Source organism: Odocoileus virginianus, chromosome 12 (assembly GCF_023699985.2).
Source record: "Odocoileus virginianus isolate 20LAN1187 ecotype Illinois chromosome 12, Ovbor_1.2, whole genome shotgun sequence".
Taxonomy (NCBI): Eukaryota; Metazoa; Chordata; class Mammalia; order Artiodactyla; family Cervidae; genus Odocoileus; species Odocoileus virginianus.
The window spans coordinates 30,813,195-30,826,160 of NC_069685.1; the positions used below are offsets into that span (position 1 = coordinate 30,813,195).

A 12,966-nucleotide genomic window follows, 5' to 3' on the forward strand; every position below is an offset into this window, starting at 1 on the left:
GGTCTTTTTCTCCCATAGTGGCCTCTGAGAGTAATCAATCTGTCCAGAAGGGAAGCTGCCTGAGATCCAATAGTGATAGCCTTCAACTAGATCTGATGGAGGCCATGTCCTTTTCATGAGGCAAGTGGGAACATCGCCCCATACCCATACTATTTTTAGTTTTCACAACCTCCTTCCCGGTCCTTACTTGTTTCTTTTAGTCCCAGACCGAGAAAGTTAAACCATCACCGGAATTCAATAGGTTGAATGGGGACCCGGATGACTGAAGAAAAGGACCGGCCTGGAGTGCCCTTTGGGGACAAAAAGGTTAAGGGAGTGGCATGGGGCAACTCTCCTAGCTCAAGTGCCCCTCCTAGCAGCGGCCCCAAAAGCCAGCGAGTCCCTCAGACTGGAAGACAAAGGAAGGCTCAGGGCCGAGTGGTGACGGGGTGGGTGGGGGCAGCGACTCGCGTGAGCTCGGGGACGTGAGAACGCAGCCCCCGCCCCCTTCTCCGCCCCCATCCTCGAGAAAGGCGGAGCCGCCAGTCAGCCCTCCGAGAGGTCTCCCCGCGGTGCAAAGCAGCTGGTCCCAAGCGGCTGCACACGCCCAGGCACCGGCGGCGACGGGACGGTACAGTGGGGGAGGGGCGAGGCAGGGGGCGGAGCCGGCGGCCGAAGAAAGGCCGGGCGGCCGGGAGGGGCGGGGCCTGGGCAGAGAGGGCGGGGCCGCGGGGCGGGGCGGAGCCGGCCGGTCCCGGGCTGCCTGAGACAGTCACAGCCCTGACGGCGGCGGCGGCGGCGGCGGCAGCGACGGCGGTTGGCCAGTGGGGGTTGGGAGGAGCACGGCGGAGCTGCTGGGGCAGCTGGAACTGGCAGTTGCCGGCGGCCAAGAGGAGGATCTGGAGCCGGGAGCGTTCTCCGGGCCGGGCGGAGGAGGCGGCTGCAGTGGGAGTTCAGGGAACGCTGGCGGCGGTGGCTTCTCAGCAAAGCAAGTGTCTGAGACTGAGACTCCGCAGCGGCGGCGGCGGCGGCGGCAGCCGGGACCGAGGTAACCGAGGGGCGGCGTCGGCAGCAGCGGTGGAAACGAGGCCCCACCTTCAGGTCGGAATCTCGGGGGCTGTGGCTGGGCTCGGACTTCACCCACCCACCCACCCTTTTCAGCCCTGGGCTCCAGACCCGACTTCTCGCGTCGTTCCGCCGCGGGCCGGGCGGGGGCGGGAGCAGCGCCCGGGGTTGGGGGCGCGGAGCTGGACACCGACCCGAGGCGACCCCACATCTAGGACTGGCGAGGACGTCGGGCACCCCTTCCCCCTTCAGAGGACACACCCCGATCTCGGGGCGGGGCGGGTGTCTAAGTGTCTAGGCGTTCCCAGCCTTCTGGAAGGAAGACCTCAGTGTGCAGGCTGCACCTCGGTCCGTGGCCTCTCCGAGGTGGCCCTCCTGTGGCTCCTTGGGGCCACTGAACCCGAAGGAGGTTCCTGTCGCTGGAAATCCCGGAGTTTCTTTTGTCTATCAGCTGAAACTAGAGGCCGGAACTGTAGGCAAACACCCACCAGCCCAAGCCATCTATTCCTTATCCCTTTCCTGCCTGGAAGGAATTCTCCCCGGCAGCCTTTTCTCCGGCCACAGTAGTAAATTTCATGCCTCACCTCCTCTCCGAAACCTTCCTCTGGCGCAGAGGAACGAAGGATTCGTGTAGTACCTTGTGTTTGAATTTTTATCATTCATGTAAGCTCACCCCTTTCCCCTTTTTTCTTTTTAACCCGTTCCCATCCAGCCGCAACCCTGATACTCATCCGCTAGATTTTGCAAACTATCAACAAAGGATCGTGGCCAGTCAAGTCAGCAGAGCCCTTTGAGTGGCTGGTCTGTGCAAGTTGATAGAGCTTCCTTAACTGGCGCTATTTGGCCAAGCTTGTCGGAAAGACCTTTTTGGCTAGAGTTAAGGATGATACTGCATGTGCCTAAAGTCTTTATTTCTCCTTTCTACAGTGAGGTTGTAAAAATCCAGGGTAACTTGATTCAAGTGTAGCTGTTTGGGAAGCCTAACTATAGAGGAAGAGAAGTACAGAAAGGAAAATATAATTATGATTTTGGTGTAGTTATCCAACTTTTTGAAAGTGCCAGAGATGAAGTGTATGAGTTTTTGAGATTACTGTAACTGGATAATTGTATTCTTTGACAAATAAGCTTTTTAGCATGTGATATTTTGCACGAAGATATTTTTGTTTTATTTAGTTGCTAGTGGGAATTATTGATTACCTGGACATCTTAAACGCAGAAACTTGTGAACAGGTTCATTAAGAATCTCTCTTGAAAAATGCATTTTATGAATGCTTTGAATTAAGAAGGTGTTAACAGTGGTTTGCCATTTTTGCCACATAAGAGACAGTAATCTGAAGCAGTTCACTCTCTGGCAGTTGTCCAGATACCTAAAACCTGTAGGGTCTAGTACTTTGACTATCCTTCAACAAGAAGTATAGCACTAAGAATCTACTGTATAAATGTAATCCCTTTGATAGCATTTAACTGTAATGGACACGTTTTTCTGCATCTAATTTTCAGATACAGAGTTAACGCTGGAAATCTGGAGAAGCATTTTATACAAATTGAAAGATTGGGCTTTCTCTTCAGTTTTCCAGATGTATTGTCTCATCTGCATACTTGAAATATCCACAATCACATAAACTCCAGATGTAACCATGGAGTTACGCGACCCATCAAGATATAGGAAAAGTGTGGCCAAGGTTCGGAACCAGGCAGTTTTCCACCAGTTCAACAATTAATATAAACATATATTCTCTGCTGATTATCAGGAATAAAGAGCCAAATAAAGTCATGCACATTCTGTTGGCAGATGGACTCTGTGGCTGTTCAATTTTACTGTAACTGGTTACTCTGCCATTCAAAGTCAACTTAATATGCAAGTTCCGTCCAAATGGATGTAAAGATCTGTGTTGATGTACCCAGATGCTAGCAAATGTTGACGATAAGAAACCTATTATGACTAATCCTTGGGAAGAGAAAGTCTGCAAAATGGCTCAAACGAGTTTACTGCAGGGGAAGCAGTTTTACTGTAGGGAGTGGGTTTTCCACAAGCTTCAGCATTGCCTCCAGGAGAAGACTAACTGCTGCAACAGTGCTGTCAACACACCACCCCTTGTAATGAATTCTGGGAATAACGCTAGTGTTGTCTCTGGGAAAGGAGCTGCCTGGGGTGTGTTACTGGTAGGAGGGCCTGGTAGTGGCAAGACAGCCTTATGCACTGAACTCTTGTGGCCAAGCTCACCTACAAGCTTGCAGAGAGGTTTACATCGCCAGGCTTTGGCCTTTCATTTCTGCAAAGCGCAGGACTCTGACACTTTGTGTGTTGGAGGGTTTATTAGAGGTCTGGTTGCTCAGATCTGCCGTAGTGGACTACTCCAAGGATATGAGGACAAACTAAGGGATCCAGCAGTTCAAAGCCTCCTACAACCCGGGGAATGTGAGAGAAACCCAGCGGAAGCATTTAAAAGGTAACAAGTCATGGTCATGGTGTTCTGTTTCTTTGCAAAAATTAAAGTTTTGTTTTTTTGCTGTTTTGTATTGTTTCTTAATTTTGCCAGTACTTTTACTCTGTGTATTTGGGGATAATCTGTGGTTGTGAAACACTTGTATACTTTGAATGAAAGAAACAAAATTTAAGCTTTGTATTGTAGGGATATTAATTAAAAGTATATCTTTTACTTGTTTAATAACAGAGTGTGAAGCACTGAAGAAACCTAGAGAGGTGTGGTATTTTTGCAGACTTTTTAACACATGAGTGCCATCCAGTAAAACTCAGGGCAAATCTGTTTTCTTCTGCTGTTAGCCATCAAAATCTGTTATATCATTCTGAAATTAATGAGCACATCTGTTAGGCAAATACCTATATGACAAATTTGAGATGCCAAGCTTGATGGACAGTGTTCAATATGGAATAATCAATAATGCAAACCTGAATATTAAACTCTACTTTTTAAGAGATGTAAGTGTGCATAAACGAATCTTTTCCTCTTGACTTACTACTTTTTCTGGAGGTGCTGTCACTCGTTGAAGAGCTGAATTTTCGTTTCCGATAAGTAATTTCATGAATTGTGGATTTATTGAAATCTTAGAAAATGTTTTGAAAAGCTTAGTCTAAGTTGAACTTAGTCTAAAGTATGTAATTATGTAGTTTGATTGAAATTAGTTATGTAAATTTTTAATATTTTAAAATATTTAAAATCAAGTCTGATAACTGTATATTTTTGATATATTCTGATCACGAGCAAATCTTTCTCTATAGTAGCAGAGATTTTCTTTAAAAAGATCCTTCTACTCAGATCATTTTTCTATATTTTTCCCTCCCGGGTGAATTTTAGTTACTAATTGAAGGTGAATAAGAAGCAGATACAGCTGTGTGTAAAAACCACATCAATATTGATTTTCTGATGGACAGAAGGATCTAATCATTCTGTACTTGGGGAGGGAGAGTCTAGTATTTCTACTTGTACCATTCTGGTACTCTTATAGTTTTCTACTGGGTCTTTCAAAAACTTGGGTCACTTTCTTTTTCACTTAAGTAATGAATCAGTGGGCTTCCAAGTGGCTCAGTGGTAAAGAATCTGCCTGCCATTGCAGGAAACACCAGAGACACAGGTTCGATCCCTGGGCCAGGAGGGGGAGGAGGAAATGAAGGAGGAAATGGCAACCTACCCCAGTATTGTTGCCTGGAGAGTCCCATGGACAGAGGAGCTTGGCAGGCTGCAGTCCATGCGGTTGCAAAGAGTCAGACATGACTGAGACAGCGTGCTCAATGATGATTGAGTCTTTAAATAAACTAGGTAACCCCTTGGTATTGGAAAAGCTGTTTTTGATAATTCATAGAGCTACATGTTTTTTTGAGACTGTGAAGCAGTAATATAAACATCGTCAAATGCAGACATACTTAACAGTTTAAAAGATAGTTTTACATAGTCTATGGCATTAGATGATCTAGGCCTCTGCTTTTGGACAAATAGTTAAGATTTTATTGTGGCTTTTACTGGTGTTTGATTGACTTGTTAAATAAATCCTTTAGAGAATTTTAATAGGCATATATTTTATTTCGGCAGGGATAGATGTAATTCAGCAAGTAGACAATGGAACAAAAAGTCATTATTTTCAAAGAGTTAAACAATATTTTGAGGGAGACAGAGATGGATGTAGTTAATCATAACATGATGGGAGGTAAAATACAAAGAAAAGTAATTATTTTTTTCATTTTTAACAAAAACAATCTCCCAAACCAGATTGTGTATTGTTACTTTCTTAACATCTAACACTTGCTAATCAATACTGGTGACTTCATATATTTATGTGTGAAATAATTTAATAGTAATGGTAATTTGATATAGTTCTTCACAGATCCATAAAATTGGGGAAATTTCAGAGTGGTTCAGTAACTGATGCTTTTTTTATCTACTTTTCTTCAGTTTTACTTCCTAATTTTTTATCCTTGTTTTTTTACCCTTAATGATACAGGATATAATATGCAGTGCTGCAAACTAACTTCTTACATGGAGTCACATAGCTTAAGTAGTAACTTGTTAGTTACCAGTTTTTTGAGATCGCGTTCTTTTCGTGATTAAAAAAGACTGAAAATAACTTCATGTTTAGTTAAATATTGCTACTTTCTTTTTTTTTCTGACATAGTAGAATATACTCTTGATTCTGAGATTTAGTTGTCAAGAAATTTCTTCTGATATCCATTCATTCATTCTTACAGCAAATGTTTATTGAGAGCTTTTTATGTTTTAAGCACAGTTCAGCTATAGATATTTATTGAGAACTGTCTGTGTTAGGTAGAATTCAGCTATAGATAAATTAGTGAATAGAACAGACAAAATACACTGTCTTCATGGAGTTTTAAGTTCTTAATGCTAACATTTATCTTATTTCTATAAAAAAATAATACTTTGGGTAAATACTTGCTATTGTGTAGATGCAGCACACACACGTTTTAACACTGATGGAACTGGATCATCCATTAAAAGGAATGATGAAGACACATTAATTTCTTATTTTTGTTCTTTTCCATTTTTCTTTCTTCACGGGTTAAAATGCAAAGCTGTTGTTACTACACTTAGAATATATATATATTTCTTCTGTTTCTATTGATGGAACTAAGATGACAACCATCACATTTTTACTTGTTCCCGTTTCAGGCTTATACGGGAAAACTTTGCATTTTGTGTTGAATTGACTTTTCTAGAGTTAGCGGTAGAGATAGTTTCCTAGTAGTCCTGTAACTGTAAAACAAATTCCAGTTGTTTTTGACCAAAGGATCAAGTTAAGGAATGAGGGAGGGGTTAGTGGTTTTAGATCCTGTGATTGGTTCAGAAGCACAATGAAAGATAGTTATTTTTTCAACCACCCCCCATCCCCAAGGCTAGGGTCTTTTTGGAGAGAGAGATGGATGTGGAGTGGAAGTACAAAGCTTTGTTCCTAGTAGATATTATTATTTCTGGTTAACAATCTGCAAGGCCAGATGTGAACTTTCTGTGTGATGTCAATTTTCCAAGTTGGGTAAAAAGATTTTGTTCTTTGTGATGTTGACAGTAGTAGTAGTGTTAGTCGCTCAGTCATGTCCAACTCTTTGCGACCCCATGGACTGTAGCCTGCCAGGCTCCTTTGTCCATGTGATTCTCCAGGCAAGAATACTGGAGTGGGTTGCCATTCCCTTCTCCAGGGGATCTTCCCGACCCCGAGGGTCAAATCCGGGTCTTCTGCATCATAGGCAAATTCTTTACCATCTGAGCTACAGGTAAAGTTGATAGGAATTATTAAACATCTTCAGTGGTAACCTCAAATTAAGTATAAAGGGAATAAAGTTGTGATGAAGAATTAAGGATGAACAACTCTAAACTTTGAGAGTGTAGCACAAAAATTTTATGAAAAGTGGTGAAAGGTAACAATGGCTTGTTAGAAAAAGATTGGGAGCTAGAAGACTGGACTCTGACATTTGTTCCTTATGTTGAATAGGAATCCTTGAATAGTGGAATTTTCTTTCTAATCTTTCTGTCTCCTTAAACATTTTATACTTCTTCCCTCATAGCTCTTCAGATTCTTAACTATCTTTTGTAATTACTTATGCATACATGTTTTGTTATCTCCTCTATTAGGCATATGTTTCTTCATAACATTATTCGTGACTGATTAATATTTTATGTTTATGACAGCACTTTGAACAGCATTTTGCATATCGTAAGTGTTGTTATGAGTATCGTTTGAGTGAGTGAATACTGCTACTTACCTATCTAGAATATGTTTGAACCTGATTGAAGGACAGCTGAAGCTCTCGCATAAGAAAGGAAATTGAAATGTTACATCATTTAGGTGAGTGTTATATGCAGACCAGGCTGATATAGTGATTATTAATTTATTAACCTGATGTCTGCTCTCTAGCATGTATGACTGGCATTGGTTCAGATAGTTTTACATGGCCAGATGTCTATCTTCTGTCTCAACTGACTCCAGGTATTTTTGGCAGACTAAACAAAGGGGCAAAGGACAGAATGGGACTGGGGTGTGTTCTTCCTTCTTACCCTCAGTTGTGGGGTATTTTCAGGACAAAATAGTTCCTTTCCACTATCTGTTTTGTATATCTAAGACTACTTAAGATAAGTGCTCTTAACTACTATGATATCTACATATTTACAGAAAGATGTTTAAACCTAAGAGCTTCTGAATCCACTTTTAATCTATCTTTAGCCTTAGATGATGTATGTTAGTAATTTTTTTCATTATTAGTGCTTTCTTCTATTCAGAATCCTCTGTCTGACTATATTCTTTGATGGTGCTTTCTCTGGGTTCTCTCTGGCTGTTTGTTCAACAAAGCCCCTTTAGGTCATCTCCATTTGTTTGAACACTCCTTCAATAATGTACTTACATGGCTACCAATGCTTATGTCTAACATGATAGCAATCCAGTCTACATCAACAACCTTTCTCTTCATTCTGATAAACATATATCTTTTCACTGGAGTGTCCCTCACCGACTTACCTCTGTTCAACCCATTATCTCTTTTTTAGCATTTCTATTCATTGACACTGATTTATTTCTTAAACAAAACATCAGCACCTGCTGTGTGCCAGATGTGTGCTAATATGCAGATAACAGGACTGAAGTGGTGAACCAAACAGGACACTGAGAAGTGGGGAGAAATACATTGCACAAATAATCACAAAAATTAAAAAATGCAGCTTTGCTAAGTGCTAAGAAGGAGGGACACAGGCCAGTAAGAAAACATACAATATAAGGCTTGATTGTTATCTAAGTTGCTCCATAATTACTCTTATTTTCTAAACCCTTTCTATTTAAAAGTATGATTTTGAGATCAACAATATTGGCATATCCTGGGAGGTTATTATTAAAGCAGAATCTTAAATTACTGAAGTGAATCTGCCTTTAAAAAAGATTTCTAAGTGAATTCTGTGCGCATTGAAGTTTGAGAAGCACTGCTCAGTGTAGATACTAGAGTTTTCTTTTGACTTTTTTCTGTTATCTTTTTCTATTCCATGGTATCTCATCTTTGTCTTGGAATGGTTCTTGAATTCTTTTATCCTAATCTAGAATTTTTGTTCATCACCTCCTCGGTGCTCTACTTAACCTTAGCATCTCTATATTGTGATTCCTTTTGGTAATGGCCAATTAGCCAAAGTAAAACAGTGCTTTCTTTAGGTCATTCCTCTGAGCCTGTGATAATGTAAACAACAAATTTAAATTTGTCTACTTGACTTTAAAAGTTCTTTACAATTTGGTTCTGTTCCATCTAAAGTATGTATTATGTTTCCAGACTTCACCAGAACACATTAAGCGCATTTATTCTTTCAGGAAATATTTTTAAGCTTATGACAATGTTAAAGTTGATAAGAGATATGAGTAAGAATATTCTCATTTTTCTTATTGTTTAGTAAGAACCTTAATATACTTAGAAAGAATATGGACCTTTGTTTGTTATATGTTGCAGATTTTTTTAGTTTTAACTTTGTTTTTAGCAATTTTGCTTAAATGGTTTCTATACAATGAAATGATTTGATTTTATAAAGTAAAATAAGTAAACACTCTTCTTGCCTTAAAAAAACCTTTGAAGTGTATTCTGATTGGCTGCCTGTCTTTATTCTCTAGTTGTTTTAGTGCTTTCTTTGTGTTAGTGTGTTAGTCTCTCAGTTGTGTCTGACTGTTTACAACCCCATGGACTGTGGCCCACCAGGCTCCTGTCAATGGCATTTCCCAGGCAAGGATGCTAGAATAGGTTGCCATTTCCTTCTCCAGGGGATCTTCCCCACTCAGGGATCAAACCCTGGTCTCCTGCATTGCAGGCAGATTCTTTAGTGTCTGAGCCACCGGGAAAGTTCTGTCTTTGACTATACTATATATAATTGTTTTAAATTTCAAACCAGCTTCTCTTTCATGTTATCTTAATTTCAGAAATATCCCTATTATCATTTTCTCTTCTACAACACCTGTATTGTAACTCAGTGCTGTGCTCAGATGCTTAGTCGTGTCTAACTCTGCGAACCCATGGACTGTAGCCCACCAGGCTCCTCTGTCACTGGATTCTCCAGGCAAGAATCCAGGAGTGGGTTGCCATTTCCAGGGATCTCCTGACCCAAGGGTGGAACCCACTTCTCTCAGTCTCCTGCATTGGCAGGCGGATTCTTTACCACAGGTGGCACCCAGGAAGCCCAGTGTAGCTAAATAATCTTTGATAATAATGTAGAATTTGAAAACGTTCATGTAATTACTTAATGAAAATAAGAGTTAATTATATCTTATTTGTAGTTATTTTGAAAAACGATTTGAAATGTTTCAAGAACTTGTAATCTTTTTACAGTTGTGACTCCAGAAGTGAATATGTAGATACTGCTGTGGATTGAATTATTTGCTTTTGTTTTTCTCTCTATGTATCCTTGGTCTTTTCCACATGATATTGAAGTGCTTCTACTAGAGAAGTGTCCTCTGCCTTTTGATTTTGGCTCAGCCATGTGATATGGGGGATGTTAGTAGACGTGATCCAGACAGAGACTCGGCAGGCACACGAGTGACTGGGCTTCTCCTCTTTGAGGCTCATCACTTTGAGAAGGATATGTTCTGGCCAGGTAGTTGGTCCCAAGAGGATGAGGGGGATGTGGTGCAATCCTGACCCAACTCAAAGCTTGACTCTTAAGTCTGGAATACAACAAATGCACAGACACAGGACAAAGTATAAATGATTGTTATTTTAAGCTCCTGAGTTTTGAGGTGGTTGTGGTATACCAGTCTTGTGGAAAAAACTAACAATCCAAAAATTAAGGAAATGATATTTCAAATAGGAAATCATTAATTTTCATAAAAAATCTGAGAGTCCTCATTGATCCCCCTGTTTCACTCCTCCCCTTCCCTGATTCTGTCAGCTACTTTTGTTCTCTTTCCAAGATAAATACCTCAATTTTCCTTCATCTCCATTGCTGCTACTCCCATATCCCTTGCAGTGATGCCCTAACTGGGTTCTTGTTGCTGTTGTTATCCCTTTTATCTTCACAGATTAGTTAAGGGTATCAGATCTTGTTACTTCTCTACTTAAAACCTGCAGATAGCTTCTCATCACCTTCATAATAAATTCTAAGCTTTACATGGTCTGGCCCTTGCCTAGCCATTGACTTTGACCTGTACTGTTCTCAGCCTTGTTCCTTATTCCTCATCGCCGTTGTCCTTATTATTGTTCTATAATAGGTCACGTTCTGGCCAACAGGTATCTGTACAGCTCCCTGCTCTGATATCACTTAGGTGTACCAGCTTTAATGTTTCTTCCTTGGAGAGCTGCCTTTGTCCATTGAGTCTCCCTAGGCAATCATTTTCTTAAATCGCATCATCCCACTTTGCTTTCTTTTTGTCTTAATTTTCAGTGTCTGTCATGACTGGGAATTATTTTGTGCATACTTTGACTTTCTAGCTAGCCTCTGGAATAGGCAAAGTACTTGTCTGTCTTGTGCCTTTATATCTCTAGGGCTTAGAATATAGCAGAGACTCATTACTTCTTGCATTAATAATTTTGTCACATTGATAATTTTCTCTAAACATATTCAGCTTGGAAATACTCTGTTTTCCTGTGGAATAATCTATACATATAGATAAAATAATTGTAGATGAAAAGTATTTAAAATCAGCATTTTGATGACTTTATTAGTGTCTTACAATTCATGTTGAAATTAATTTTTATCAAATGGAAACTTACTAACAACATCAGATTTATGTTATGTATGTGAGTCACATGTCACCTCTTGCCTCTCTTCTACAAATCCATAGTTTCATCTTGAAACTCTTATCATTCTTTCAGACATTATCATTTAAAATTCATATTCACTTAGAAAGGAGAAAAAACCTTTGCAGTTTAAATCTCAGTTAATATGTTTGTTAAGTTGCTACCTTAGAGAGAGAAGCAACTTGCAAAATGGTGGACTTCACAGGAATTGTAAGGTAAACAATAATGGCACTAAAGGGGAAGAAATTGTAGAAAATAAATTATAGACGGAATGATAGATTTCTTCCATCCCCAAAGCTTCAGTTATACAGGAAAATTAATAAACTAGAAAGACAAACATGGATGCACCTACTCATTTTGCCACATTTACTCTAAATCTGAGTTTTCTGTTTCTTTAAAAAAAAAAATCCACATTTGAAGCCACCAAGGTATCCCATTCTAATTCTGATCTAGGTGACCCCCTAGGTGTCCCATCTGTGAATTTACTTGTTATGCATATGTAGTTTGACTAGTTTATATACATGGGGAGATACATATGTATTTATACATACTTGTTACATGCTTTAGTTCTGTACATTTTTAATTCCACATCAGCAATTCTCAAACTTTTTTATTCTAGGTCCCCTTTATACCCTTAAAAATTATTGAGTACCACAAAGAATTTGTTTATGTGGGTTATGTCTGGGTATCAATATTTGTTTATTTGAAATTTAAACTAATACTTAATATATATTAACATATTTAATAGTAATAAATCTTATACATTAACATAATATTTTAATGAAAGAATACCTGAATTGCCCAAGACAAAAGGGAAAAAAAACACATAGCAGCATTGTTTTACATTGTTTTGCAAATCTTTTTAATATTAGTCTTAATAAAAGATAGCTGGACTATCATGCTTACGTTTCTGCATGCAGACTCTGGAAAAGTCCATTTATCCTTGAGAAAGAACAAGAGTGAAAAAGGCAGATAACATCTTAGTTTTATTGTAACCCTGATTAGGGACTTCTAGGGATCCCATAGTACACTTTGAAAAACATTGTTCTGTATAAATAGTACTGTGTTGCTAGTACTATCCTGCAGTATTTTCTTTGTAATATTGTTGTTTGTTTGTTTAGCCGTGTTGTTGCATGTGGATCTACATGGTTCACTTACTATACAGTGTGCATGCATGCGTGCCCCGTCACTTCAGTCTTGTCCGGCTCTTCATAGCCCAGCAGGCTCCTCTGTCCATGCGACTCTCCAGGCGAGAACACTGGAGTGGGCTGCTGTGCCCTCCTGCAGGGCATCTTTCCCCCCCAGGGGTCGAACCTGTGTCTTTCAGGTCTCCTGAGTTGGCAGGCAGGTTCTTTACCACTAGCACCACCTGGCAAACCCACTATCCAGTATATAATTTCATTCTTTATACTATAATTCATTTATTGTCATGTTGATACTCATTTAAGATGTATTCAACTTTTTAACTTTACAAAACAGTTAAGAACATTCTCGGATATCTAGTGTGCATATATTAAGAATAAAGAAATGAAGGGTGATTCCAAGTTGAATTAAATACTCAAGTTTTAACTGAAATTTTGGATCTTAAGGTGTGTATATCCATCTTCAATTCGGAGACAGTACCAACTACTCTTTAAAATTTCTTCAGTTTATACTCTTCTGAGAGTCTGTAATTTGAGTTTCCATTACTCTACTAGATCTCC

At 39.9% G+C, this 12,966-nt stretch overlaps 2 protein-coding genes across 2 annotated transcripts in view; both read left to right on the plus strand.

The window, feature by feature from the left end:
- The first annotated feature begins 246 nt into the window (after positions 1-246).
- Positions 247-2,656, plus strand: LOC139037670 (uncharacterized). The gene is made up of 3 exons (XM_070474654.1): positions 247-428; positions 513-1,080; positions 2,545-2,656. Exons 1-3 carry the CDS (start codon positions 247-249, stop codon positions 2,554-2,556), a joined length of 762 nt encoding a protein of 253 aa, XP_070330755.1. The 3' UTR covers positions 2,557-2,656.
- Positions 2,657-2,663: 7 nt separating this feature from the next.
- Positions 2,664-12,966, plus strand: part of ANKRD50 (ankyrin repeat domain containing 50) — a 32,561-nt gene continuing 22,258 nt past the window's right edge. Inside the window, exon 1 of the mRNA XM_020870225.2 lies at positions 2,664-3,494. Coding sequence (XP_020725884.1) covers positions 2,950-3,494 — 545 coding nt within the window. The 5' untranslated portion in view covers positions 2,664-2,949. The remainder of the gene's footprint in view (positions 3,495-12,966) is intronic.

Bases quoted from the DNA above. Each gene is read 5' to 3' on its own strand.
- LOC139037670 (XM_070474654.1), top strand. From the start codon at position 247: ATGGGGACCCGGATGACTGAAGAAAAGGACCGGCCTGGAGTGCCCTTT. The intron at 429-512 runs GTGGGTGGGGGC...TCCTCGAGAAAG, and splicing joins CAGGGCCGAGTGGTGACGGG to GCGGAGCCGCCAGTCAGCCC.